The following is a 25,179-nucleotide window of genomic DNA, read 5'->3' as shown; positions in this document are numbered from 1 at the left end:
CACAACACTGCCCAGCAAAATCATCAATCAGCCTTGTGAGCGCAACAGATCAATGTATTTCTTTCCATTTTTGCAAGGCATTAACAGCTTATTATGTACACTTACCTCCTAACATCCTGTTGTGTAACTTTCTTCTCTTGTGGCGAAGGCAGGGATAGATTAATCATTTTTCCCCCCCCTCGGAATGACACTATTTTGGCAGGCCGGAGCCGTCCCAAAGGGCAAGCCCTTGGATCATCCAGGCCTGAAGTTTTGGCACAAAACAACAGACTTCTCCCCCCACCGACCACGACTGCATCCCCCTCTTCTGAGCCCCCGCCAAGCTCCAGGACCTCATCATTGACAATTACGTTCTCATGGTAAGAAAATGTGCTCCGAGGAAATACTGAACACGACACCTGCAGGTCCGTGCTTGGGAAGTGTGGACGGTCATTTGTAGGCTACAACCACTAACTGGGATACTGGGATGATTGTGGGGCCATTTCATCTGAGCTCTTCAAGGTCAGCTGTCAGCACCAGAACATGCATTATCGCCCTCCCCGCACCTCTGTCCTTGCTACCCAAGAGATGGTCAAGTCAGGTTTTATGAGGTCTGATGACTTGAACACATGTAAGATAAAACCAAAGCCTTTAAATGTTAGCAAACAAGCTTTAGATACTCGGGCCATGTGTCGCCATCACTGAGGATGATATGATCCGTATCAGGATACGATGCCAATGATATGATGTACGCATGGGAAGTATAAAGCTACTCTGATATAATATAGCACGCTCATTATATGATTTACGATCAGAAGCAATCTGGAGTGGGACAGTTCAATCCAATTATGGTACGATTCATTCCAATTATGGTGTGGTTAACTCCAATTGCAATATGAAGCAATACACATTGAGTTAAACATTACAGAGCGATACGATACAATTCATTCCAGTTGTGATACAACGTGAGACGATATGATTCACGCCATTAATGATAAGATACGATTCACTCCAATTGTGATATGATAAACTCTAATAAGAATTTGATTCATTCCAATATTATTCGATACCCTCTGATCATGATGTGATACGATCCAAGTGACTTCCATTACGATAAGATTAAATAATTGGTGCGACTACAATACAATCAGATTACTCGTACAACTACGATAGTTTGCTCCAATTAAGGTATGATACGGTACATTATAATTACGATATGTTTCAATTTGATTCCAAAATAATTAACTCTGATTACAATCCAAATCATTTGATACAACACTGTACAATATCCAATATCCCAATTTTCTTGTTTTTTTTTTCATTTTGGGAGGGAGGGTTGTTTTGCGCAAAACAACCTAGAAACTTGTCTCAAATTGACCCAAGTAGCGGATCGATCCCTTTTTGAACCAAATTTGTTTTTTTCTTAACCAATTGTTTTTATAGTACAATTAGATGAATACATAGTAATCTGCTATTTGGTACTGTCCAAACAGCTTTCTTTTAATTTTGTGTTATATTCTTTTATAGCATCTTACACATCTATCAATATAGAGGAGAGAAACATGTTTGATATGACTAACTAAATCCATCACAAATAAACAGCTACGAACTGCTGTCAGGAAGATATACAGTACCATTCAAAAGTCTGGAAACATTTTCTCAATTTCTCATTTATTCAAATTGAGAAAGTTGAGAAAGTGGCAAACCATTTGCTCACCACATTCTAGACAATTATGATACATCAATGGATGTTTTTTCCCCCCACATCTCCATCAGATACCGCATTGAAAGATTAAAAAAAATCTCCAAAGTGTCATTGTTGAGAAAAGAAAATGCACTGCAAGCTAAGTGGCATAGCCCACTTCACAACTTTTCTACCTCGCCTTCTCTTGAGATCAGTTTATTGTAGTAATTGAAGGCTTTGTTCGTTCTGTTTCTTTATCCAGTAATGCAATAAGACGGCACAAATTGTGCAACAATCTGAGTCATAAACTAGAAGAAAGACCTGTCATTCCAAATTTTGGAGCATATTTATATCTGCGAGGGAAATTTTGGCAAACACGGAGCAGGTAAGAGGATTCAATCCAACCTGAGGGAATCTGTTTTGGAGGGGAAATTAACTTTAACACTTCGCTTATCTCTCTATTCTTCTTGAGTCGGTTAAGTCATGCACGGAGAAGGTGCTCACAAAGTTTCCCAATACACTCAGAGACACGGGGAGGAAATGACAATGTCAGAAGCTTTTGTCAAGGGTTTACAGCTTAAACTCATTGGCCCTATACACCCGTGACCCCTCTTCCCCCTCTGGCTCAAAAGTTGCTCCCAACATCAAACTTGGGATTATCTTTTGATTTCCTTTTAGGTGAAAGGAGTTCTTAAGTCCACAGCTGTGGGCTTCCACAGACAAAAGGGAGGGGAGGAGAGGCTGTTAAGTCACCATATTTATCACGACTGGGTTACCTCCTCTGTCACAACCTTTCTTCTTCTTCCACATGCTAATTAGCAATATCTTCCACGCTCCTCCAAACCACCTCAATCACCAGGCTTTCTCACCCCCGTCTTTACTTTCCCCTTTCTCAAACCACTCCCCACCTTTCGTTTTTTTTTTTTTGTTTTTTTTTCCCGTTTACTCCCTTACACAAGCCCTCCGTTTGGCTCGAGGCTGTCGCTCTCCGGGGGGAAAGCGAGGTCTGTCAAATCAAAGCCTATTAGCATGCTAATCTACAATAAAAGCTCAATATCTCCTGGGCTATAATTGTCACCTCCCCGAGGTCCAATCAGGCATGCTAGGAGGTGCTGATGAATTACAGCCAAATTTAACTGCTTTGCTTTCATGTGAGATTCCGCTCGAGAACGAGCTGGGATCACAAACAAACAAATATGAATTGAGAGGATTTCCCGAATAAAATTTAGCAATACCGGAATGTTCTAAAGCACATGTACGGTATGTTCAAAAGTGTCCCGCAATTAATAATAATTATGGGTGTAACCGTACATGTATTTTTAGTCTGAATTATTCAGTACAGAACATCCGGTTCAGTAGTATTGAAGCGTACCAAATTCCGACACGGAACATATTAGTTAAGGCACAGGAAGTATAACTTCCTCATGCTCCAGCCACATGTCGACTCTGTAAACAGTTGGAGAGCAAGTCAGGCTATGGCTCGAGGACGTCATGGCTAGTGACATGATTTTAGCAGCATGTCAATCTCATTTGAAACAGCATCATGCAAACATGAGTATCAGTGCAGCACAGGAATACATAACCATGGTACGTGCCGAACCAGGATTTTTGGCGGACAGCTATACCTTGAATATTAATAGTAAAATACAGCCATAAAATTGGAAATGACAAGGAATCTTGTAACAAACTTGAGATGTAGTTTCAGATTATTTAATGTTCGTTCAGTTCGTGTTGGCACCATGCGAATTCAGCAAGTTTTATTTTTTGGTGCGCAATGTCGATGAAATCCGATATGATTGTCAAAAATAACTATCATGGTAATTAGAAATAAATAAGATGTCGTGCCCAAATATATTAGCACTTTTATCAGAATAGGATAAAATAGTCTCAACCAATGTCACTGAAGACTCTTCTCACAAACTTAGATCACTAGCTAAAGAGAATACATGAGATGTGTAAGCGATGTGTAGGAATTTTTGATACCTTCATAAACTTAGGCATAAACCGTCTATTTTCCGATAGAGTGAGACAGATGGATGAGGAGAAATATATTGCAATGTGTTTGGCAGTGGTGTTGAAAACGTTGAAAAAAAAAAAAAAAAAAACATCTCCTGTTTCTCGGGGCGCGCCAGGCATGGCTAGCGCGTCAGGGGAGATCAGAAGAACATGAAGCCGTGGTTCGACTGCTACCATCAATCAGACACCAAATGGCTTTCCTGACACGACCACCGCTCGCTTTCCTGCCTTCCATAGACGGGGCGCCATCTTGGAAAAAGACAAAGGTTTCTCTTTTTGGGAAGCGTTTGTGGAAAATGGCAGCGGGTCATGTCGCGAATGAGAGCTGGTCTCGATGCATCAGCTCCTTGTCAACATTAGATGTCGAATTCTAGCCCTCAGTCGTTAATTCTGTCCTCCCTCTCTTCATATCTTCACTCCACGCACACACGCGCTTCTCCTCCCCTCCCCTCCATGAGCGCAGGCCAGAGTCAAATTTACAACAACTGTCAAAGTCAGGGATGACAGATAAATTAATCTTCCCTTCATGAGTTTACATCGCAGGCATCTGGGCTGCTGATCTGGCCTCTAACAAGCGCAGGGGTCTGAGCGAGCTGTCTTTTAAAGCTGATGTTTTCATGGCCGCAGATGAATTACCCTGTCAAGACAATCTATTTATACAGCAGTTAGAGGGCGGGGCCCGGCATGCAGGACAGCGGGATTTCATGAGTTAAGGTCCCCTTGAAGCATCTGTTAAATCTGCTTTTGTCAGACTCACGTCAGCACCGCCTCCATTTTGGCTCAAGTGTTTTTTTTCTTTGATTTTATTTTGTGGTATAGTCACTCACATGCAGATTTTCTATATGACGTGTCTGCATATGACCGGATCAGATCCAAAATTATATTCCTGTGGCGTACACTTCCAATGGGCTCCAGTAATGAAGTGATAGTGGAGTGCAAAACTGCAAAAAAAAGGGACAAGGTTCTACTCAAACAGAATTGGCATCACCCCGTCACTCTATTTGAGAATACTCCGAAAGAAATGTGAAAAAAATGGACACGCGTGCTAACGTTAGTTTGTGTATTATACTCTTTACTTTGCTTCAACTTGCCCTCATTCTCGTCTAGAATAAAAATGTGTCTTGTTACAACGTAAATGGAGGAGATTTGATCGCCTTAGTTGTTGTTTCATTCCCACTGGTGTGTTTAAGCCGGCGTTTTTATTTGTGAATTCCCGCTCTAGTACTTTGAAGAGGAACAACCGACCACCAAAACCAAGTGGAGCTGTCTGAGGAACAGGTGCCCGTCCCCTTGGGTGGCCCATTGGGTTCTTTGCCCGCTCACAAAGTTGCTTGTCCCCCTCCACTTGAGGCACAATATCTTAAAATGTATCTATCTATCTATATATATAAGGACCTTTTTTGTGTAAGAAATGGTGCTGTACTGCTAATGCTACTGCTATTGATTGATGGGACTCTAATCTGCAACAGCCTATCACACAGCAAAGAAGGTTCGAAGCCTCTGTTTGTTTGTGTTGGGTACGTGTGTGTGTGCGCGTGTTGGCAATGCTGCTGCTGACATACCTCTGTTGACCCCTTAACCTGCACCCGCTATAGCTGGTCATATTTGCAGTAGGGCAGAACAATGTAGCATTATATAACATATAATAGCTATTTGAGGACATTCAAAATATTATCTCAAAATCAACGGCATACGTTTCTCTTGGTCGAAATTGCATTTGTAACTCAGTTTCACGTTTGGATTTGAATGCAAGGCGAAGGCCAGCCAATCACGTTGGTCATGGTATGTCAGTCAAAGCCAGCCAATGACAAACAGAGTGCGGGAGCAATGTGTGCGTCGTGCACGAGGAATGCAGAAGTTAAACAGCGTGCAGAACACAATTGGACGGATTAAATGGCAAAAATTTATTATTTTGAGGTATTCTGTATTTAAGAAAAAAACAGACTCTGGTAGAGTGAGGTGTTGTGCTTTTTTGTGATCATTATTTTGTGAAAATTACGACAAAGCAAGCCAACACAACAATGCAATGTTGCACTACCTGAAACAATTGCATATGCCTCCTTTGATTTTGTATAATTTTTGTCGCAGCATGGCTGTAGTATGATTTTTGACACCATTAACACATTTGTTGTGTTCAGGCCACAGCGCAGCACAGCTCATGTGTGCAAATCCTGAAAGCCTAACTTATAAAAGTGAAGCTCCAAATATGTAAAGTGTTCATGACTTTTTCTAGCTTCAGCTTCTCTCTCCTTGGCTTTCACTCTGCTTTTCTGTGAAAATGGATTGCTCTGTCACCTGCACTAACACTTTACTGAGCGCAGCCATCAATAGTTTTTGTCAAAAACTGCCGGCTGAGCCAGACGTGTCATCAATCACCATTTACATAAAACAAAGAGCTTTCTATGGCTGCCAGGAAGAGGCAGGGGAGGTTACTGGGGATAAAAGGCACCGTTTCATTGGCCCGCCGAGACACCCACAGTACTCAAGGGCGACACGTGTTGTCAATCTCACAACGAACGCTATCGATTTCCAAACGGAAAGCAATAACTCTGTGAAAAACAGCCATGGAAGAAGATGGAGCACAAAACTACAAAGTAGAATAGCACTCAAAGGAGACAGCAAAATAAAGCAGTTATCGCCTGTGTTTCTAATGGTGTTTATGTCTTTTGGGCATAAGCTGTCGCTTGACATATGCAGTCATTAATGGATAAACTGATTGTTATGAATTTAGTAGATTTAGTGGTGTCTTGAAGTAATTGAGTAAAATGGAGTCCAATACTCTGCTGTTGATTCAGTCTCCATCAGTTGGCTTTTTGAAGAAGAGCAAAATGACATCAACTAATGGAAAGTTGAGCTCCATCCATGGAGACACAACTCCTGCAGCTTTATCCTTCTCCACACACCACTGGCAGTGTATATTCACATAAACACTGAAAGTATCTTCATTGATCTTGTTTCTAGTCTGGACATCATCATCGCCGCTGTCCTGGGTGAAAGATGCACATTATTTAAAAAACAAATGTTGAATTCCTGAAGAAAATAAGTCAAAAACAGTCATTTGTAAGCCAATACAGATGTTAATAAATGTTAAAAAGTTTCGGAAGGGGTTGTATATTGCAGATGAGTTTTTCCACTCCAGTCCAGTAGGTGGCAGTAATCCAAATTTAAAGCGGTTTGGACAAAAATGACCAGATGGCAGCCATCTTACGTTGCCACTGTTTCTGACAACTACTGTTGGTTTTTGGCTGAAAACACTGTTATTAGTGCGTGTTCTACGCTAGGATCCAGTAGGGAGTAATGAGAGCCTCGCAAAGAATGAACGTCGCTGTTGGCATCCACCATTCAGAGTATATTATATCAGTATTGTGAATTTTGCGGAAATGATGTAAATTGTAGCAAAAATCCAAAGCAGACATTTTAGGGTACTTTTGTCCAGTTCCATATGTCCCTCAAAGACAACATTTCCTCCAATTGCTGCCAAATTTGAACCTGGTATACTAGATAGTAGGTCAAAAAACATCCCTGTGAGCTGAGTATTAGCATTAGTCGGCCAGGAACATAACAGTATGATGGTGAAGTTTGATGAATACCTAATGGGATTTTGCACAAATAGTTTAAGTACAGTAGTTATAAGTAGTATACACACCCACACAACATAAAAACACACAACCAAAAGCGGAAACTCGTTGTCATCGTATGATCTATTAGCAATCCTGAAGGAATGTCAAGATCACTGCGATCAACTCGCGAGGTGCCTTCAGTGTCTGCGGCATGTCAACGTCCACCCATGTTTGGAAAGGTTTACACTATCCTCTCCCACACTTACACCTCCCATCCAGCTCCGTGAGGCACACACACACACACACACACACACACGCGCACACACTGACAAAAGACAACTTTGACATGAACCACACTCACTGCACTCAAACACTCACAGCCCGTGACACTCGGGGCAAAGCAAGACTTCATATCATTTATTTAGTGCGAGAAATATGGTAATCGCCCTCATAAGTGTTGCCTGTGCCCTCCATATTTCCACACAAGAACACTAAGCAAGCCCCAACTATTTGGTGATCAATTCAGCAGTTGTTATTTTGAATATAACGTATTGCATAAGCCCGCGTTTCCTTCTTACCTACAGTTTTGGCACAAGGTGCGCACACGCATGCCTTGTGAGCACGCACGCACGCATGAAGAATTCAATTTGGAAGCCATCATCGGAGCACAGAGGAGAACTGGAAAGTCATATTGCTATAATGCTCCGATTATCAATCATCCTGACACTTTATTGGCTTTATCACTGTACATACCATTAAAATGATGTCTGGCCCAGATTGTCGAGGGCGGGCGGGGTGTAGTGGGGGGTGCGCGGGGGGGGGGGGGGGGGCAGCGGGGTAAACATTAAACAGGCCAGGATTAAAATGCACATCCCAAACACCCTCCGCTGCCTCTCCTCTGCTGCACAGCTGACTGCAGCTGTGCTGTCAGAGGACGACGCGGCATCAACGCTGATGAGCAGATAGTGTCACACTCAGGAAACGCGCGAGGCCTTCCCTTCTGTTTATCGTGCGCCGTCGTCAGTCAAAAGGCGGCGAGAGCGATAGCAAATGAGGGGAAGAAACATCTATTAATCTCCCCTCGTGCTCTTCGTCATACGTCACTGGCAAACTTCTCGGCCTCGGGATGAAACGTGGCTAGGCTAGCGACTAAGATATTAATAACAACACTTGGGTGCTTAGAAGTCATTCTGGTGGATGGGAAGCAATGAGGAAAGCTAATGACCATCTTTTTTTTTTAAGTTGTGCTGGGTAAATGCACAGAGACAAGTCTTTGCTCACCTCAAATGCTTTTATTTCAATGTCAAGTTAAGACAACCAGAAAAAAAATATTTGTCTTTATTCAAAATAAAAAGGGTTGTTATTTGTTATCCCCATGTCAGACAATAATGATTAACTACTTTGTGTCTATTGTTTACAAACACTCTCAGGCGGTTGTTGATTATTATTGATGTTTAATAAGACGTTTCACTAATGGTATAGCATCCGATTCAATGTTACAAAGTGGAATATTTACATCTCTTGCCACAGAAGATTTATTCAGTTTTATTTTGATGTATTTATTTTTTTTGCTGGTGTTTGTTTATTGGTTCGCCCAGCTATAGCAGCATTGCTAAAAAATTCATGAATAGTTGTGGATTTTGTTTCCCTATGGTCTGAGTTGAGCATGGCCCAAGGAACATTCCATCACATTTGGGTGGTGATCCGAGATGTTGGTAGTTTCAACCTTGATGAATAATGCCAACCAAGTTGACCTGCTGACGTCCCATAAGCTCTATCTCAAATCAAAGCTCGGACTGCACCAAAGATGATTTCAAAAAAGAGCTGGAAATGGAATGGCTTTGTCTTGTTTTTCTATGACCCTTCGAATAAATGACATAAACCACTAAAAACTTTTTAATTTAAAATTCTAAGAGGTTTAGTTTTATGGTCAATCAATTACAACATGGTTGTAAAAACTATCTGGGGCTATTGCTTTTAGAAAGTAAATGACATTATGTAGAAATTGGGGTGTCTTTTAGCTATTGGTCACTATCAAACTTTCAGCCTTTTGCATCAACGTCCAGACTTATTTCTGAAAAAGAAAACCAGATAAAAGCAGAGTCTTTATGACAGAAAAATAATTGTTATTTTGTTAAAGCGAGGCAGTCTTGTGATTTGTTTTCTCTTGGGTCAGACGGACAGTCATGAGGTAGCTATTATTGGTTTGTGAAAGATTGCATTTGTATGTATCAGCAAATGATTCACATGGACTTGCTTGCTAAATGGCTGATTTTGTTGGAATTCTAATACTCATTATGTAGTTTTGATCAATTTGTCAATCTTTTGACTGTGAAAAATACAGCCGCACAGTAAGGTCCATTGTGATGAAAGAATGTGATTACATAGAGAAAATAAGTGGCTGAATTAGCATGGATCAGAAGATTCAATTTTCCACATTGGAAAAAAAAAAAGAGTCCTTGATGAAGAAGAGCCAAAACATTTCCAGGTCTTATGACCAGACATAAGATTGCTAAAAGCGTCATTTCTACACAAAAAGAACATACAAAAAGACAAACAAATGTTTGGCAAAATTTAGATCAGCTGCAGTAAAAAAAACAAATTAAAAGGGTTAATAACATTTATATCTGTATTCGACATACTAAAACAAGATCATATGTATGAGCTACAGAGGGACCAATTTGACCTTCCTTCATTCACCATTCAAAATTCACTCGGCTTTGCCCTTTGATGATTGACAATAATGCCTGAAAGTTGAAAAGAAATCCCTCCACAACACAATGCATACCTTCCTATCTAACGTTACATCAAAAACATCTTGGGTCGGTCGGATTTATGCTTGAATTAAATATGCCCCTTTTCCACTGCATGGCCTCAAAATGGGCCAGGTTACCACTAGAAGCTGCAAAAACCACACCACTTTGAACTTGCAGGAAATGCTAACAAACAACAATGGTCAACAAGGATCTGAATTCTCACAGATCAATTGTATTCCAGTCGGGACTGAGGGCAAGATGCAGTTAAGTGGAGACTGTGACTGTGAAGGATTATAATGTAGTGTGCAAGGCTAAGGCACCGACAGAGTAAGCTAACATTAGCATGTCAGTAGTTCTGTATCCTTGTTTATAGTAGTTAGCGAGTACAGACTCTTGCTATGAGACTATGGGCTAAGAAAACTAAATTAAAGTATGTCGGAGTACAAGAAATTTAAACATGGGCCGCATTTCGCCCCCGCGCCAGACTTTGGACATTCCTGTATTAAAGTGACTGAGGCTGTGTCTATCTAGTCGTTGACATAAAACCGGTATGTCCCCATCTTTGGTCGTAAAAAGACTTATTAGCAAAAAGACACAGATTGGCACTTTGGAAATGACAAAACCAATCCTCAACATCGAGATGAATCTCGCAAAACTGCAAGCAACATAATTAAACTAGCCAGTCTGACTGATTAGTTGATCTACAGCCAGTCAGTGCTAACAAAATGTCTTACAAATGCTTAACATAACTACAATAAAACTCATAAATCATTCAAGATGCAAAAAAAAAAAAAAAATCATTTCTCTCTGAAAGCCTGCTCATGACTTGTATTTATCATAAACTGAATATAAAATGTTGACAATTCCAGGTAATATGTCAGGCTTTGGGCATATTTGAGCCAATTCTTATGTTTAATGTGAAAATAAGACAATTAGACAGAATAAACTAAAATATATTGGATGTGCGAGTAGTGACTACATTCAGAATTAACCAATCAAACGACTGTTAAATAGAAGTCAGTGCACATACCTGCCAATAAATAGTTATATCAGGAACATTCATATTTGAAGTAATTCACTGTAAACATACCAAATAATAAAAATCACAATTTTTGACAACAGCTGTTTGCTCCAAAAATACACACACACGGACATATATAATAATAAATAAATATTCGGGTCAGAGGGTCTATTCTTGCTTCCGGATATTCTTTTCAATTCTGTGTACCTGGAGCATCCTCCAGCGGCTCCAGCACATCAAACACAAGCCTCATAAAAAAATCAGCAGGCCTGTCTGACATGTGTCCCCATGCCCTGATGGCATGCCAACACCAAAGAGGTGCATTGATTTTCTGTAACGTGGGGTCGGATTAGCCCTCTACTGGGATTAGCTGCCTGTGCAAGGCCTCGGGCTTCGCTATAAAACTTATAATTAATTTAAACAGCCGGGCCTGTGGAAGGATACGCTCCCTGCACCCCTCGCAGCGTGAGAGGGCGAGTGTGACTGACAGTTGTGTACATTTACAGTATACGAGGCCTCCGCCGGGTTCAAGCTAAGGATTAGCGTCAGAGTCAGAGACTTGCTGCAGCTCTGCATTGTGCTGCTGAGAATATATGCTAAATCGATACGGGGCTAGAATTGATCAAAAATAAACAGGTGCTAACGTTAGCTTTATGCTGTTGCTGTGCTTTAGCTTGAGATGCTGAGACACAGTTCAGTGTCAATGAATTTGTATGATGTAGAGCAAGTGTAAATTTGAGATGCTGTAGTTTGGCCGTGATGGCGGTCTACAGAGTGCTGTAACAATCCTGTTATTTATGATGATAGGATTAAGAGTTAGCTTTTTGCATGTACTCTTCCATTCTACAAAAATCACAAATGAATGATTGGCCTGCATATTGTTTGTACATTTTTGGTTTAAAGTGTTTCCTTGTAAATGGCCAATAAATTAGAAGAAATATCTTTTTATTCCATTTTTTTCCTGCAGGTTCACAGCCTATTCCAGACTAACAGTAAACAAAAACTAACATTCTGATGAAAGCAGAAATGAAAAGGCTACTTCTGCTTTTTTTCGAGGAAGAAAGCAGCTGACTTCCTTTTTTACTTAAATAATGTAATATCCCTTTTGGCATTAGAGCAACGCAGCATTTTTGTGTGCGATGTAGCATAGAGGGCAGAGGCTGCTGCCCCTTGGATACTCAATTATTATATCATCATGCTTTTAAATGCAAATGCATATTGACACGCTACACGTGCACACCACTGTAAACCTATCAGAACCGACTACTACATGTTAGGTGAAGCAGCATGTGGCTTGTGTTGGGTCTGTCCAATTTGTCATCGACAACTCTAAATGTTTCCGGGCGTTAGTTGCAGCAATATGGAAAGTATTGGCCACAACTTCTATGTACATCTTGATGTAAATGTTTAAGATACTAAGAGGTGGAATAGCAACGGATATCATGTTTCATCTCAGCCCTGCTTCCGCCAGTAGCCCCCAAAAAATGTCTTGCCATAGTCGGGGGAAGGTAAAAGAGATTTCTCCTCCTTTACACAAAGACTTTGATCCGACTGACACACAAACGGCCCTCAGATCACAAGTCTTCACACCCTCTTGGGCCTCTCGCCGCCCGCTCTGCTCGTACGTGAACACTTTGGCCCGATGAGGATTGCGCACCCTCCTCCCATCTTACTTCTTCTTCTTCCTCGGCTGTTTGGTGTTTTTACAAACATCTGAGTGCAGACGCATTCGGCGCTTTGGAGGACCCAAGGGCCTAGGATCCAGACAGAGGGAGAAAATAAAGGAACTCTTCAGTGCCCCGCGGTACGAAAGCTACGGGGAGAGAGTCTAGAACATCACCAAACGTCTGGGCAGGCGGAAGATCTCATGAAACGTTGTGTATTTGTCCTAATGCAGAGACGGGGTTTTATGAGGTAAACCAGAGAGAAGAAGAAGATTGCAAATGAAAGTCTTGTTCCAGGAGACATGTCATCAGCGTGGACATGAAACATGCAGTCACTGCTTCTTATCTCAATGTGTCCCAGAGTGGGAAAGTGAGGCAATCGCTTATGATGTGTTGCAGCCTTGCCTGACCATTAAAACATATTTCCATTTTGATGAATGTCAGATGGAGCCTCAAAAAAAAAGACATGACTTGCCCTTGATATTTGGAGCTCATCCAAGTCTACATTTCTTTGTGTATTCTTTGCACGGACATTAAACAAGTTGAAGTCGTCGTCGTTATCACCCGCCAATCTTGTCGTCTGGACGCACACTTTGGTCTCTTTTTCGGGGAAAGGAAAAACTGTGAAAGATCGTAGTATGTGTAAGTGAAATGGCAACAGGAAATGAGTTACAGGTGTGAGGCGAACGCGGCACAGCTGTCCAGCGTCAGGGATGCTTCAAGCTTTCGACAAGTGTGTCGGGAAAGCAACCAAAAAAAAAGGACAGAACCTACCCACCAACGCTGTTTGAAACCTGAAATTAGAAAAACCTTTACCATGAATCTCTAACTAAATGTTCTGAACTCCTCTTCCATGTCAGTGTTGTGTAGAGAAGCCCTGAGGAGTTTTCATAGCTCAGCTTCCCATAGCTGACGTCCGCTTGGTCTTCTTTAGACAGAAAACTAGTTTAGAGTGAGTCAACAATGCCTCTGCAGGTTACAGAAAGATCTGACACACCATGTTGCTTCAGTCAATTCCACACAGTCCACAGAAGTTATCATGTCCATTGATATGTGGGTGAAAATTGGGAGTTGTCTTCAATAATCACGTCCCGATATTAACATGCTCTCCACCCTTTAAAAAATATGGCATTCAAAACCAGGCAGAAAAAAAATGTGAAATCATTCTTTGACAATTTGCATCGACCTGAGGGCACGTTTTCCACCCGCCACATGAACTCACAGCTCATTCTGAGTGTGGTCCACACGTGTGCTGCAAGGCTTTTTTCTGGTGGAAGTGAGCATCCACTTCTGGTTTACACGGGTGGAAATCATTGGTTGAGGAAATGGCTTCAGGGACCATTTACATGTGTTACGCTGAACTGATAACGGATTAAGATGGAATTGTTTTTGGCTGTGTGTTTAAAGAATAGCGTTGTTCTGATGGCTGAAAATGCAAATATTTGAAAACGGGCCTCAAAGGTGAAGATTTATGAAAGACACCATTAACATGTCCATATAAATGCTGAAAACAGTTATCTGAGAAGGTATTCAGTTGGGGTATTATTCGAGTATGTCACATATCAAAAAAAGAATGGCAGAACACATTAGTACATTGGCAGAATTACATTTAGTACACTGCTGAAGCATATTCACATTTCACACGTAGGGTGAGGAAGTACAGTATATTTACGAGGGGGGAGTTTTCGGATAGATAGAATTCTGATCATTTCGTGTTTTTCAACATAATCCACCCTGGAGTTCAAAGCACTTGTTCCATCCTTGCACCAGCAGCGCATAAGTCTGTCCCGGAACCAGATTTGATCACACCCCTCAAGGAATGCCTCGACCGCATCTACTATATCTTCATCAGTATCAAAATGTTGACCACCTAATTCGTTTCAGTCTGGGGAAACAAAAACAAGTCTCGCGGGGCCAAATCTCTTGAATAGGGACGGTGAGGAAGGATCCGGTATCCAGAGTCACCTGCAGTCCTCATTGAAACCTACGCTGGGTTGGTTGGGACTAAATCTTGCAACAACCAAACAATGTCCAAGTTTCCCCGCGATGTTTTACAGTATTGGCATGTTGATCGCCGGCGATTGAGCAGCACGTTGTTAGCCACACAAAGAGTTGGCATGTCTGCAGATAGCAGCCACATGTATACGTAACATCCCTCGTGATATGCATTATTCAAAAACTTTGGAAGACGTTTTTGTCTTTGTTGTGAGTTTTATTGTAGTATAGTCATTTGCCATCTCCATTTACTGGCCCGGCATGCAGACTACATAATTTTTGAGAGCGTTTGTGAATGCTAAGCTTTTCTAAAATGAAAAGGTACGCTGAGTTTTTTGTCATTCAAAAATACCCTTAGTGTAACTGTTATCCCTTGTGTCTAGATGACTGCGACACAAAATGTGGAAATGAAGATGCCCCACAAATATTCAGCCTTGGGAGGTCATAACAGAGGGTTGGATATTTCTGAGACAGGGGTGTGAAAGTCTCCATTCACATCTCCTGACCTGTTTTCTTGAAAATCATTTTCTCTGTCAAAACATACACCAGACGCTGACTAGTTCACTGATTCCAGAAATATTTCTGAAATGATCCTCTGTTTCGACAGAATTTCTGTGAATTTCTGTGTGAGCAAGCTGTATTCGGATCAACTTTGGATCAATGTTTTGCTTTATTGTTTTCTTGCTGATCTCGGTCAAGATTCAGGTTGCGCGGTATGCTGCAAGTTCCTCACTCACTATGAGGTTAAAGGTGCCTGGCTTTGGGTTGGGGTTGGGGGGGTGTTCTTGTGAACATCCCCACCACCTGGCGCACATCCCCCAAGTTGAGTTGAAATGCGCCCCAAGTATCTGTCTTCACTTTTCACCTCCAGGAAGACGTAGAGGAGACAGATTGAAGGCCGTGAAGTGACTCCAAGAGGCTAGACTGTAACCAAAGGAAGCGCTTTTGTTCCTCTTCCAAACCTTTTGGGGGATTTCCTCCCCCCGTTTGGGGCTCGGCCAAGAGATGTAGAATCATGGCTGTGTTGTAATATGTTCCATGCCTCGCAGTTGCTTACATCTTTTATCTGAGGGTAATGGGCTGAACATAAACTAAGCCCTATAGGAGACTCGACTAGAAACCACGAGTGATTTTTATAGCAAAACGCTCATTACTGCATGGCATGTATCCTAAATGACTTGACATATGTTATGGGCTTGAAAAGCAGCGTCAGGGTAGAAAAAAAAGGAAGCAGATTTACGACACGCAGCGATTCCCCCACATCATCAACTTTCAAGCAGCAGGCCTGTTATTGACAATCCAGTGCCCGGTCCAATCATCTCCCCTTTTAACGTGCGCTTTAAAAATGCACAAAGCGCCTGTCAAAACCTGAGTACACATTAGCGCTCCCCAAAATCGTCTACTTACTAAACATGTCACTAATGAATTATACATCTGACTCATATTTACAACGTGCTTCGCTTGCGGAATGCGTGTAGAACTTGTAAAGTATTTAATAAGGCTTTAAATATGTAGGCGAGTCATGATCTTTACCCGGGCCCAGCAGATGTTTACGCAATATCACAAATAAGGAATATGGCAATGACGAAGACATGTGGATACTTTGTTTTTCACCGGCCAAGTAAGAAACAGGAGAGAGTGTCCACCCGGGCCCCGTCGGGTCAACTCGTAAAAGATCCATCACTCTGCGAAGGAAAAAAACAAACCCGGCGAGGAAACATTGCCGATTTTAAGAGCCATTTTATTCAGCCAGAGTGTACTAAAACTAATTGGAATTCTGTCAATGGAAAAATACATCCCCGAGATGGCTTTGAAGCCAACAAGCCAGCCGCGGCGGTCAACATAAAATATTAAAATAGGATAGGATTGCATATTTGACAAATGGCACATTTTGGCATTGAACTATATTTAGTGGGTGATAATTGAAATCATAGTTGTACTTATTACCCCTGACAAGTTCCGAAATAATACCCAATCAATCTTGTTTTTCTGGCAAAAAAATAAATAAAATGCAGCGGAATGTCTTTTATTTTCTTTCCCCCTCCTCTGCGACGACTTCTCTCTCTCTATTTTAGAGCCAATAAAATGTCAGCTTTTATTCTCCTCCTCCAAAGTGCTGGCTGGATGTCAGCGGGCCCTTCTAAAGCTCCGCCACTGCAAGCTGGAGGCCTGTAAATCTCCGTGTCAGTGGCACGCCATCCGTCTCAGGGTGTACAATAAAAAAAAATAAAAAAAAGAAAGAAAAAAAAAAAAAAAAGGGGAAAAAATGTGACGCAGTCATAAAAGGAATGGCATCACTGGCCAGTATATATTATGTGAACAAAAGGAACATAAATATGTTCCTTTCCATTCCGAATGGGCAAGATGAAGCAAAGAGGAGCTTGTGGAAAGCTCCAGAGGGCTGATGGCTGCTGACAGTGATTAATAGACGCGTCCACTGCTGTCAACAGCCTCCTCTTGCATTTGCACTCAGACAGTCAACTGCTCTGCGGGCCAAAAAGATAAGAAACTATATTGTCTTGTGACTGTTTCTCTTTTCCTACAATGGTTGACAAACCAAATGTACTCGTTTGGACCTACAATTCTAAACAGCCACTTACAAAAGAGCCATTTACACATTCTGGGATGAAAGCGCTATTCACTGCATTCCATGATGATGGTCTACTTCCAATTCATTTCAATTTGCAAACAATTTTGGTCACAGGAGCTACTGGACAGTGAATTAACCCTTTCCAAGGGCAAATTATCTTTTCAGAATTTGACTTCCTAAAAACTGTACAGGCCTAAAAACTGCACAGGCAAAGTTTAAAGTCATATTCAAATTTTTGTAGCAGTCATATAAGTTCATCCATCCATCCATTTTTTTACACCGCTTATCGTAATTAGTGGGTGAGTTGGTGCCTAAACCAGTTGACTTGGAGCGTGACCTGGAATGGTGGTCAGCTAATCGTGGGGCACATACAGACACTGACGGACACCCGTTTTGCTGACGAATGATGGGACAGCTCAGTCAGTGTCATTGTCAGTCCGTCACTGACGGAACGTTAGTCCGACAATGGCGGATGCCCGTTTTGGGGGGGACCGGCGGACCAACAGACTTCTGATGGACTGAATGACGGTCTTAACTGACAGACTGAATGACCGACTGACCATTACAGTTCAGTTCGTCACAAAGAATGACGGACTGATGAATGATGGACGGGTATCCTTGCCACTGACGGACCAGCAAAATTTCATAAAATGCTCACCTCTGCATTTAGACGGTGACACTCACATTTGCACCTGTGAACTTAACATGCGTATTTTTGGAATGTGGCTGGTGTAAAACTAGGTAAAACCTTACAAAAAACGTACAAATCTTTTCAGTGATAATGCACATAGCAGAAGCACTAGCAACAAAAGACACACAGAAAAGGGATCCAGGAACTGAAGGTGCCACATTTATCTGTCTTTGGCTTTTGCAAAGTATCTATCAAAGGCGGTGATAGTGCCGTGCTACGACATATTAAGATGACGTCAGCATCTGGTGTGATATCTAAACTACTTGCCGGACAGCAACAGTTGCTTTCTACACAACAGGGAGGGAGAAGTGAGTTTTGGCCGTTTAAACCGCACACCCCTGTTCTGCCTTTCTGGCATTTTATTTTACGCAGGCGGTTTCCGAGCACTAATACTACGGTGGCAGCAGAAAATTTCCGGGAAGATTTTTTTGGGGCCGTTTATAAAAAAACAGCAAACGGCAGAAAATGGAGGCTTGTCAACATCAGGTTTATTTCTTTTTATCATTATTTCACCAAAGTAAAGCCACAAGACTATCAAACCTTCATTCTATAGGTCTTTTTGTCATTTTAAATATTGCCACTATAAAAACCTCTTTACAACTCACCCCTATGACAAATAATTCTTTACGGCTCTAACTCTACTGACGCCAAGAAACCTGAAAGAAATTGAGATATAAGCTGAAATTGGAGAGATGGGGAAACACGACAAACCATCCATTAGTTCAAATGTCCTTAACACATCCTGCTTTCCCTGGAGAAGTCCATAATTTTGAAAAGCCAGCCTGGTGAAATTAAAACGGTTGTTTTTGACACTAAACATCAATGTCCCTGACGTAAATGTGTTATTTGCTCGCCTAATTTATGAGCTCACGTTATCCTAAACAGGCCTGCCTGGATCTGATATGGAATTTTTTTGCTATACATCACCACTCAACACACACGCACGATCACGCCGCTGGTTAAGTGATGGGAGGACTTCATAGCGCCAATGTTTCATATCCTCTCCGCCTAACTGACACTTTATCTGCATGGCGCCGTGCCTGCAGATTGAACACTTAGGTTAGACAATGACAGGCTCTCTTCCCGTTGTCACTTCTCATTCGAGGACCGGGAGCAGCACCCCCTCTCTCCACCCACCTATAGCCCCTCAAACATGCAGCCCACCTTGGCTGGGATGGGATGTCTGTGTTTGTCAATTAGCAGGCCCCTTGCCCGCGTTGAAAGACAGCGCGCCCCCGTGACGAATTAGGCGAGACAGATGAGTGAGGCGCGAGCGTGGCGCTAATACTCCAGCCTTCTTTGGATATGAATCTAAAACGACACAGCTGACAGGCCATACACGGTTTTATTTCATTTCTCAGTGTAGCAGGCCTCCCTACTTTGTCTTCTTTGTTCTCTTTTCATCACACTGCTTACATCTCACTTTGACAGCCGGCCGACACCGAGAGCACTTTCCCTTTTCAAATGCGAGTTAGCATACTTGATTTGTCATTAAAATGCAAAACGCCTGCCATCGCCAACATCGCCCTGGGTGAGCGCGTGCAGCCTACTGTACGTACGACGCCGGGGCTCATCTGCAATGCAAAAGTCAAACTCTTGTTTTGTACAGACAGATGGAATTTTCACACATCAGGAGGTCGGCCGCAATACAAACGCTGCGTATTTCTAAAGACGAACATCAACACTTGTGTTTGCATTGACTGGAAGGGTCCTATTATTGGCTTATTCTAAATAAAAGCTGCTTACATTAGTTGAAGTCTACTTGAATTACCATTTACAGTGAACCTACGCTACTCACGGGAGGTAGGGAGCAAGAGCTAGAGCGAAAAGCAAAAATCTGCAGATAATAGACAGGCCCCCCTAAAAGGTTTAGAATTGCCTAAATTAATAGTTGAAATCTTGAATATGCGCCAAACTATGACATCTAAAAACATGAGCTTATAACATGACCCTTGGTTGACAGATGATTTCATTTCAAAAGAACAATGGGCCAGCTAGAAAACAGTATGTATTTATCCACCTTTAACCCAGAATCTAGGCAAAGCAGAATACTGTTTTGTAGTATCACATGATGGCATTCTGTAAATCTTATAATGTGGTGCCTTGAGATGAGAGTTAAAGTCATTCAGTGATCACATTTGTACCTCAAGTCATCTTTCCCCAGAAGAAAAATTCCACAAATATGGCTTCAGATTCCTCAAAAAAAAATAAAAACAATGTATGTTGTATATGTTTTTTAAAACAGCACTTGGCCACTGGGTGGCAGTATAATCCAGTTCTGCAGCAATATCAGTCATTATTCGCACTGCATAAAAAAAAATATATGCCTGTGAGTATTCTTGTATTGTCTGTCTACATGTGTTGATGCACCATTTATGTTCAAATATCTGTTTCTTAAAGCGTTACAACACCACAACTATCGATACTACCTGTTAGCTCGTCTATACCATTTTGCATTGTGTGTTAGCATTAAGCTAGTGGACGACAAAGTGTGTGGCTGTTTAAAATACACTGTGTAATTCTGTCTTTTACGTTTAGTTTGTAGTTTAGTATCGATACTACCTGTTAGCTCGTCTTTACCATTTTGCATTGTGTGTTAGCATTAAGCCAGTGGACGACAGAGTGTGTGGCTGTTTTAAATGCACTGTATACTTCTCTGTCTTTTAGGTTTAGTTTGACAGTAGACTTAAACAGAGAACAGAGCATTACTCAACTTGAAGCCTCTTTTTTGAAGAATCGTTCACTATCTGCAAAAATACTGCTTTGTTGTCAGATAAGTAAAGTTTAGTTCACTGCTACCGTACAGCTCTTGCATCGTAAATTTTTGTTTGAAGGTCAGAGCAAAGAATTTGTCAAATGACGGCTCATATCTCAACGCACGACGGTAAGTAGACGAGATCAGCGCCGGTGTCGTGATGTATAAAATACTTCTTACTATTTAAATCAGGCAGTGATGGTTGCTTTCATCATAACAGAGCAGGAAAAATGACCGTCGGGTGTTACAATTCACACCCCATGCCGGAATTCCCTCACAAACAGGCGACAGCTTGCCTGTTATTATTATTATTAGCTTGGCCCTAATACTACTTGTACCTCTGCAGATGTAAAAGTTCCGTGACACTGTTCAGCTGCAAGGGGCAGTGGCACAAAAAAAAAAAAAAAAAAGCCCCATTCTGTACTAGAGCAGCTCCAACTCCTTGCTGGATTGCATTATAAGAAGTACCTTCCAGTATACACGCGTCATATCATATACTGTAGCTTTCAAATGAGGAGTATATTAAGCTTGTCTTGAATGCACTTCACATACAAGGAAACGCCATTACACAATGGGAACATTGTAAACACGACATGATCATTCTGTTTTATATGACATATCTGTAACAGATGACAGGCTTGTAAAAGTCTAATTGTTTCCATGTTTTATATTATATGACCTGTAATGAGTCTCATGTGTGTTGAGGACATGCTATAAAATGCTGACAGTGCACAACTTTTAACTTAGTTTACCAAATCTGTAAGGGATTGTTCTTGCGTCTCATGAATGTCCAGTGTGACAGCATGCGCGTAGGCGATTGTGACCACCACAGCAAACAACAAAAGGAATCATGTCAACACTACACACTGTGTAAACACCTGACCTGGAACAAAGATGGTGACACAACAGTACACAGTGATGACACGGCTTGACGGCAGCGGAGGAGTGTGGGCGTGACGGATCGCTACCGAGAGTTCATCCCCGCCAATACCTGCCTGGGATCTTCCATCGGTGATACACAAACAATGCGCACAAATCGTGCGAGGCACACACAGCGCTCACTTAAAAGTGATGCAAGTGACGCCGGGCTTCTCATTGCGACTCACTGTCAGCATGGTGGTGGAGTGTTGTCCATGGCGCTGACAGAAGTGAGCGCATTAGCCGCAACAAACTCTGGCAACGTCTCCCGTTGGATTTGACTTGAGCACGGTGACGCGGCGTACGCGCTCACGGTTTCAGGTTGGCATTTACACCTGGTGACGCTTGACGCTGAGGTAAAGTCCTGTCGTCAAATCCAAAATCTGCCTCACTATCTGACTAAGCTTATCATATTTGTTAAACTTCTAAATTAATGAATGTCTCCTGCTACACTCAACTAAAGCCTCTTTTATACTGCCTGTAAAAGCAATTTCACCATTCCTCATAAACAGCAGAGGCATGGAATGGGAGGACGAAGTCGACCTGGCAGCTTCTGTGTTCGAAGGTAGTATCAGATGCTCTTTTTATACTGCCTATAAAAGCCAGAATTTTTCAATGTCACCGTTTGATATGACCAGCACAGACAATGGAATATGGGTTGCAATGCCAACCAGATAATTTTCCACCTTTGGAGGAAGCATCAGAAGCCCCTTTTACATGGCATATAAAAGTCACTATTTTTCCGTGTCGCTGGTGGATATAAATGGTGTATCGACAAGGAATGTGGAGACAAAGTCAAAAAGTGAATTTTTCCAAAAGAGGGGATTTTTTTTTTCTGTGTCTCTATACGTATGAACAGCATCAAATTGTTAGGATAAATTAAATGGTAGCATCAGAAAGTATCTTATGTCACACCAGATGCTGGTGCTGTCCAAAGCACAAAAGTTCTGTCAATATCCTGCTCTGCTGGGTTCTGTGTAAAATGTAAAGGCATTACATTTTGCTATCCAGTACATTTGTGTAAGAGACTTAACACTACAAATGCCTTAGATATCAAGTCGAATTCCACTTGTTGTGTCCCAATCTCGCATACTGTATGCATTTCAAACATATTTCTAACAGGCAGCGGTTCTCTGCAATTAAGCGGTGGATTAGTTACATTCTAATAGGGATCACGTCGAATAAGGGGAGGGCGTCGCATTGCATTAGGAAGCTAAAAACATTATCACATGTTGCTTATTAACCCCACCCACCCTTGAACTCCCAGTATGGTCATGTGAGTGAAGAGGAAAAACCCAAGGGGGGAACCTGACTATGTAAAGAAAACACCTCAAAGTACAATTTTAGGCCTGCATGAACTCTGATTGCTTGGGGTCCAAACATGAAGTTATAAACAAAAGTTGAGAGGCACAACGAATTGCTTGAATTCCCCGAAATCAACAAGCATGCTGGTGGTTACCAACAGACCTCATTATGTTATAGCGAGATCATCTCCTTGTCTGACCCACAGTAACCTCTGATGCTGCTACTCAAAAAGTGATTCATGACAACGTCACACCATAATAGTGAAGACCCCGTTCCCATCATAAATGACATTACAAAGGATCCATTTTCTTCAGTTGACCTCCAATCAGCCAAATGAGGTCTTGTGACACCCGAGGACGCATGTTCAAAACCATGCTCACCAGCCAGACAAGCACAAGACAACATGAAGACATTATGTACAGTTTAAGCAAGTGAAAGCACATGACATAAAAAAAGTCTGACCTGAGCTGATTGAAGCTCAAGTCCAGCCTTCTTGCAAAATCTCCAAACGAGTTCCCAAGGAAGTCTGGGATGTCCTTACAATCATGTCCAATGTAGGAAATCTGGAGAAAAAAAAAAAAAAAAGGAAGTATCTGTGTAGCAGCAGTAATGGAGTTGATAAAAAACTTTAAACATTACATACCGTAATTTAAATCTTGCTGTTAGCACCCACAGAAGTGTGTTTTAAACAAAGTAACAATATAGCTTGGATACATATGTTTTAATTTTGTTTTTCATTGGCCTTTTTGGGGTGCTGCAGCAGAAGACATCCAATCGTGTGGCACAAGGTCAAACAAGCATTCACGCTCATACAAGAAGGCTGGATGTGAACCGCAAAACTGTGAGGCACGTGTTAACCACTGCGTTACCACGCTGCCACTACAATTATATCAATTTTATATATCAAAACAGCATTAGTATTTTGCCCTTGTATTTGATCTCATATTAAATCCTGCAGGGGTGTCTAATATTGCGGTCAGTTGACAGTATATTTGTTATATCTAACACACTTATTCACGCTAAGTGCTCTAATACTGCACTGCTTTAGATACAATAGATGGATGCTGGTTTTGTGTTTTGGTGGAACTTTACACTTTTAAAATATACATTTTAGATCTTTAAAAGTAATAGCAGTACAATAATTACTGGTAAGTGTGAAAAGAATTTTTGGGGGGTAGCTTGGACCACTTTTCACCACTGTCTCTCTACCAGCTCTGGTATTAGACCTCATTGGGCTTTCTGTAAGTGTACTAACAATGTTATGGTCAGTTGATTTGTTATATTGAACACGGTTTATCACGGTGAAAATTGTTTCATGGTGCTCCACTTAATGTATAACGTGGCACTCTGTAAATATGCTGTTTCCATGTTGTTGTGCAACTATAGATTTTACAAAGTTACATTTTTTGATATTTGGTACAGGTAACTACATTACTGTACTTCAGGACATTTATTAGCTTGACTTCCCACCTGGTTGAGTTGAGTAAACGTGTTTAAAATAACTTTTGGGGAGGATCACTTTGAGCACTTTTCAGCACTTCAGACTAGCTTTTATATTTATTGAATCTAGTTGCAGATGCTACAGTTGTGTAATGTTTTGGGCAGTTGTCAGTGTATGTTTTATTTAACAAACTATCACTGTAAACATGTTTTGATGGTACATCACTTTAGATAATGATAGCGCGATACGAGACAAATGCTTTTTTCAAATCTTAGACATGGGAAAAAGTTACCTTTGAGACATTTTATATACTAGTAAGTACGTTTAGTTAGCTCCCTCCTCTTCAGTAAAAAGTTTACTCGTTTGAGAAGCAATTTGGGAGATCCCTGGAAACACTTTTCAGCACCTCAACGTGAACACACCGTGTCCTGTCATGTTGAGTGGGAGGAACCTCCACACCTGGTCACATGATAGCTTGCAGAGGAGACGCTACACGCTTCCGACCACATTGAAATCTGCAAAAAACACTAACGATAAGAACAACAATACACACTTACATGAGTTCCATTCAAAGCCACCAGCGACTCCCTGTGTGCCATCACTTCCAGTCGGAATGACAGTCCAGCGAGCCGCGTGTTTTTCTCCCTCTCTCTCTTGTCTCTGTCTGTATTGAGAAATGCGGAGTTCACGCAGGACAAAGCGGGCAAGCGTGTGTCGTGAGTCGGTGGAGCGGATAAAAGTTTATAGCGGTGCGGTCTGTGTGCGGTAGACTTTTTAGCGGAGTTCAGTGACTTGGTGCTTTCC

General features: G+C 41.6%; 1 protein-coding gene across 1 annotated transcript in view; it reads right to left on the bottom strand.

Moving 5' to 3' along the window:
- The window catches only part of lrmda (leucine rich melanocyte differentiation associated), a 248,002-nt gene that overhangs the window by 222,550 nt on the left and 273 nt on the right, over nt 1-25,179 (bottom strand). Inside the window, exons 2-3 of the mRNA XM_086046070.1 lie at nt 24,933-25,039; nt 23,397-23,497 (exon numbers count right to left, since the gene is read on the bottom strand). Coding sequence (XP_085902196.1) covers nt 23,397-23,497; nt 24,933-25,039 — 208 coding nt within the window. The remainder of the gene's footprint in view (nt 1-23,396; nt 23,498-24,932; nt 25,040-25,179) is intronic.

This window comes from Filicampus tigris, chromosome 11 (genome assembly GCF_054856515.1).
Source record: "Filicampus tigris isolate MCC_2025a chromosome 11, RoL_Ftig_1.0, whole genome shotgun sequence".
Taxonomy (NCBI): domain Eukaryota; kingdom Metazoa; phylum Chordata; class Actinopteri; order Syngnathiformes; family Syngnathidae; genus Filicampus; species Filicampus tigris.
The sequence above is the reverse complement of the archived record's forward strand: the minus strand, read 5'-3'. Positions and strand labels throughout refer to the sequence as shown.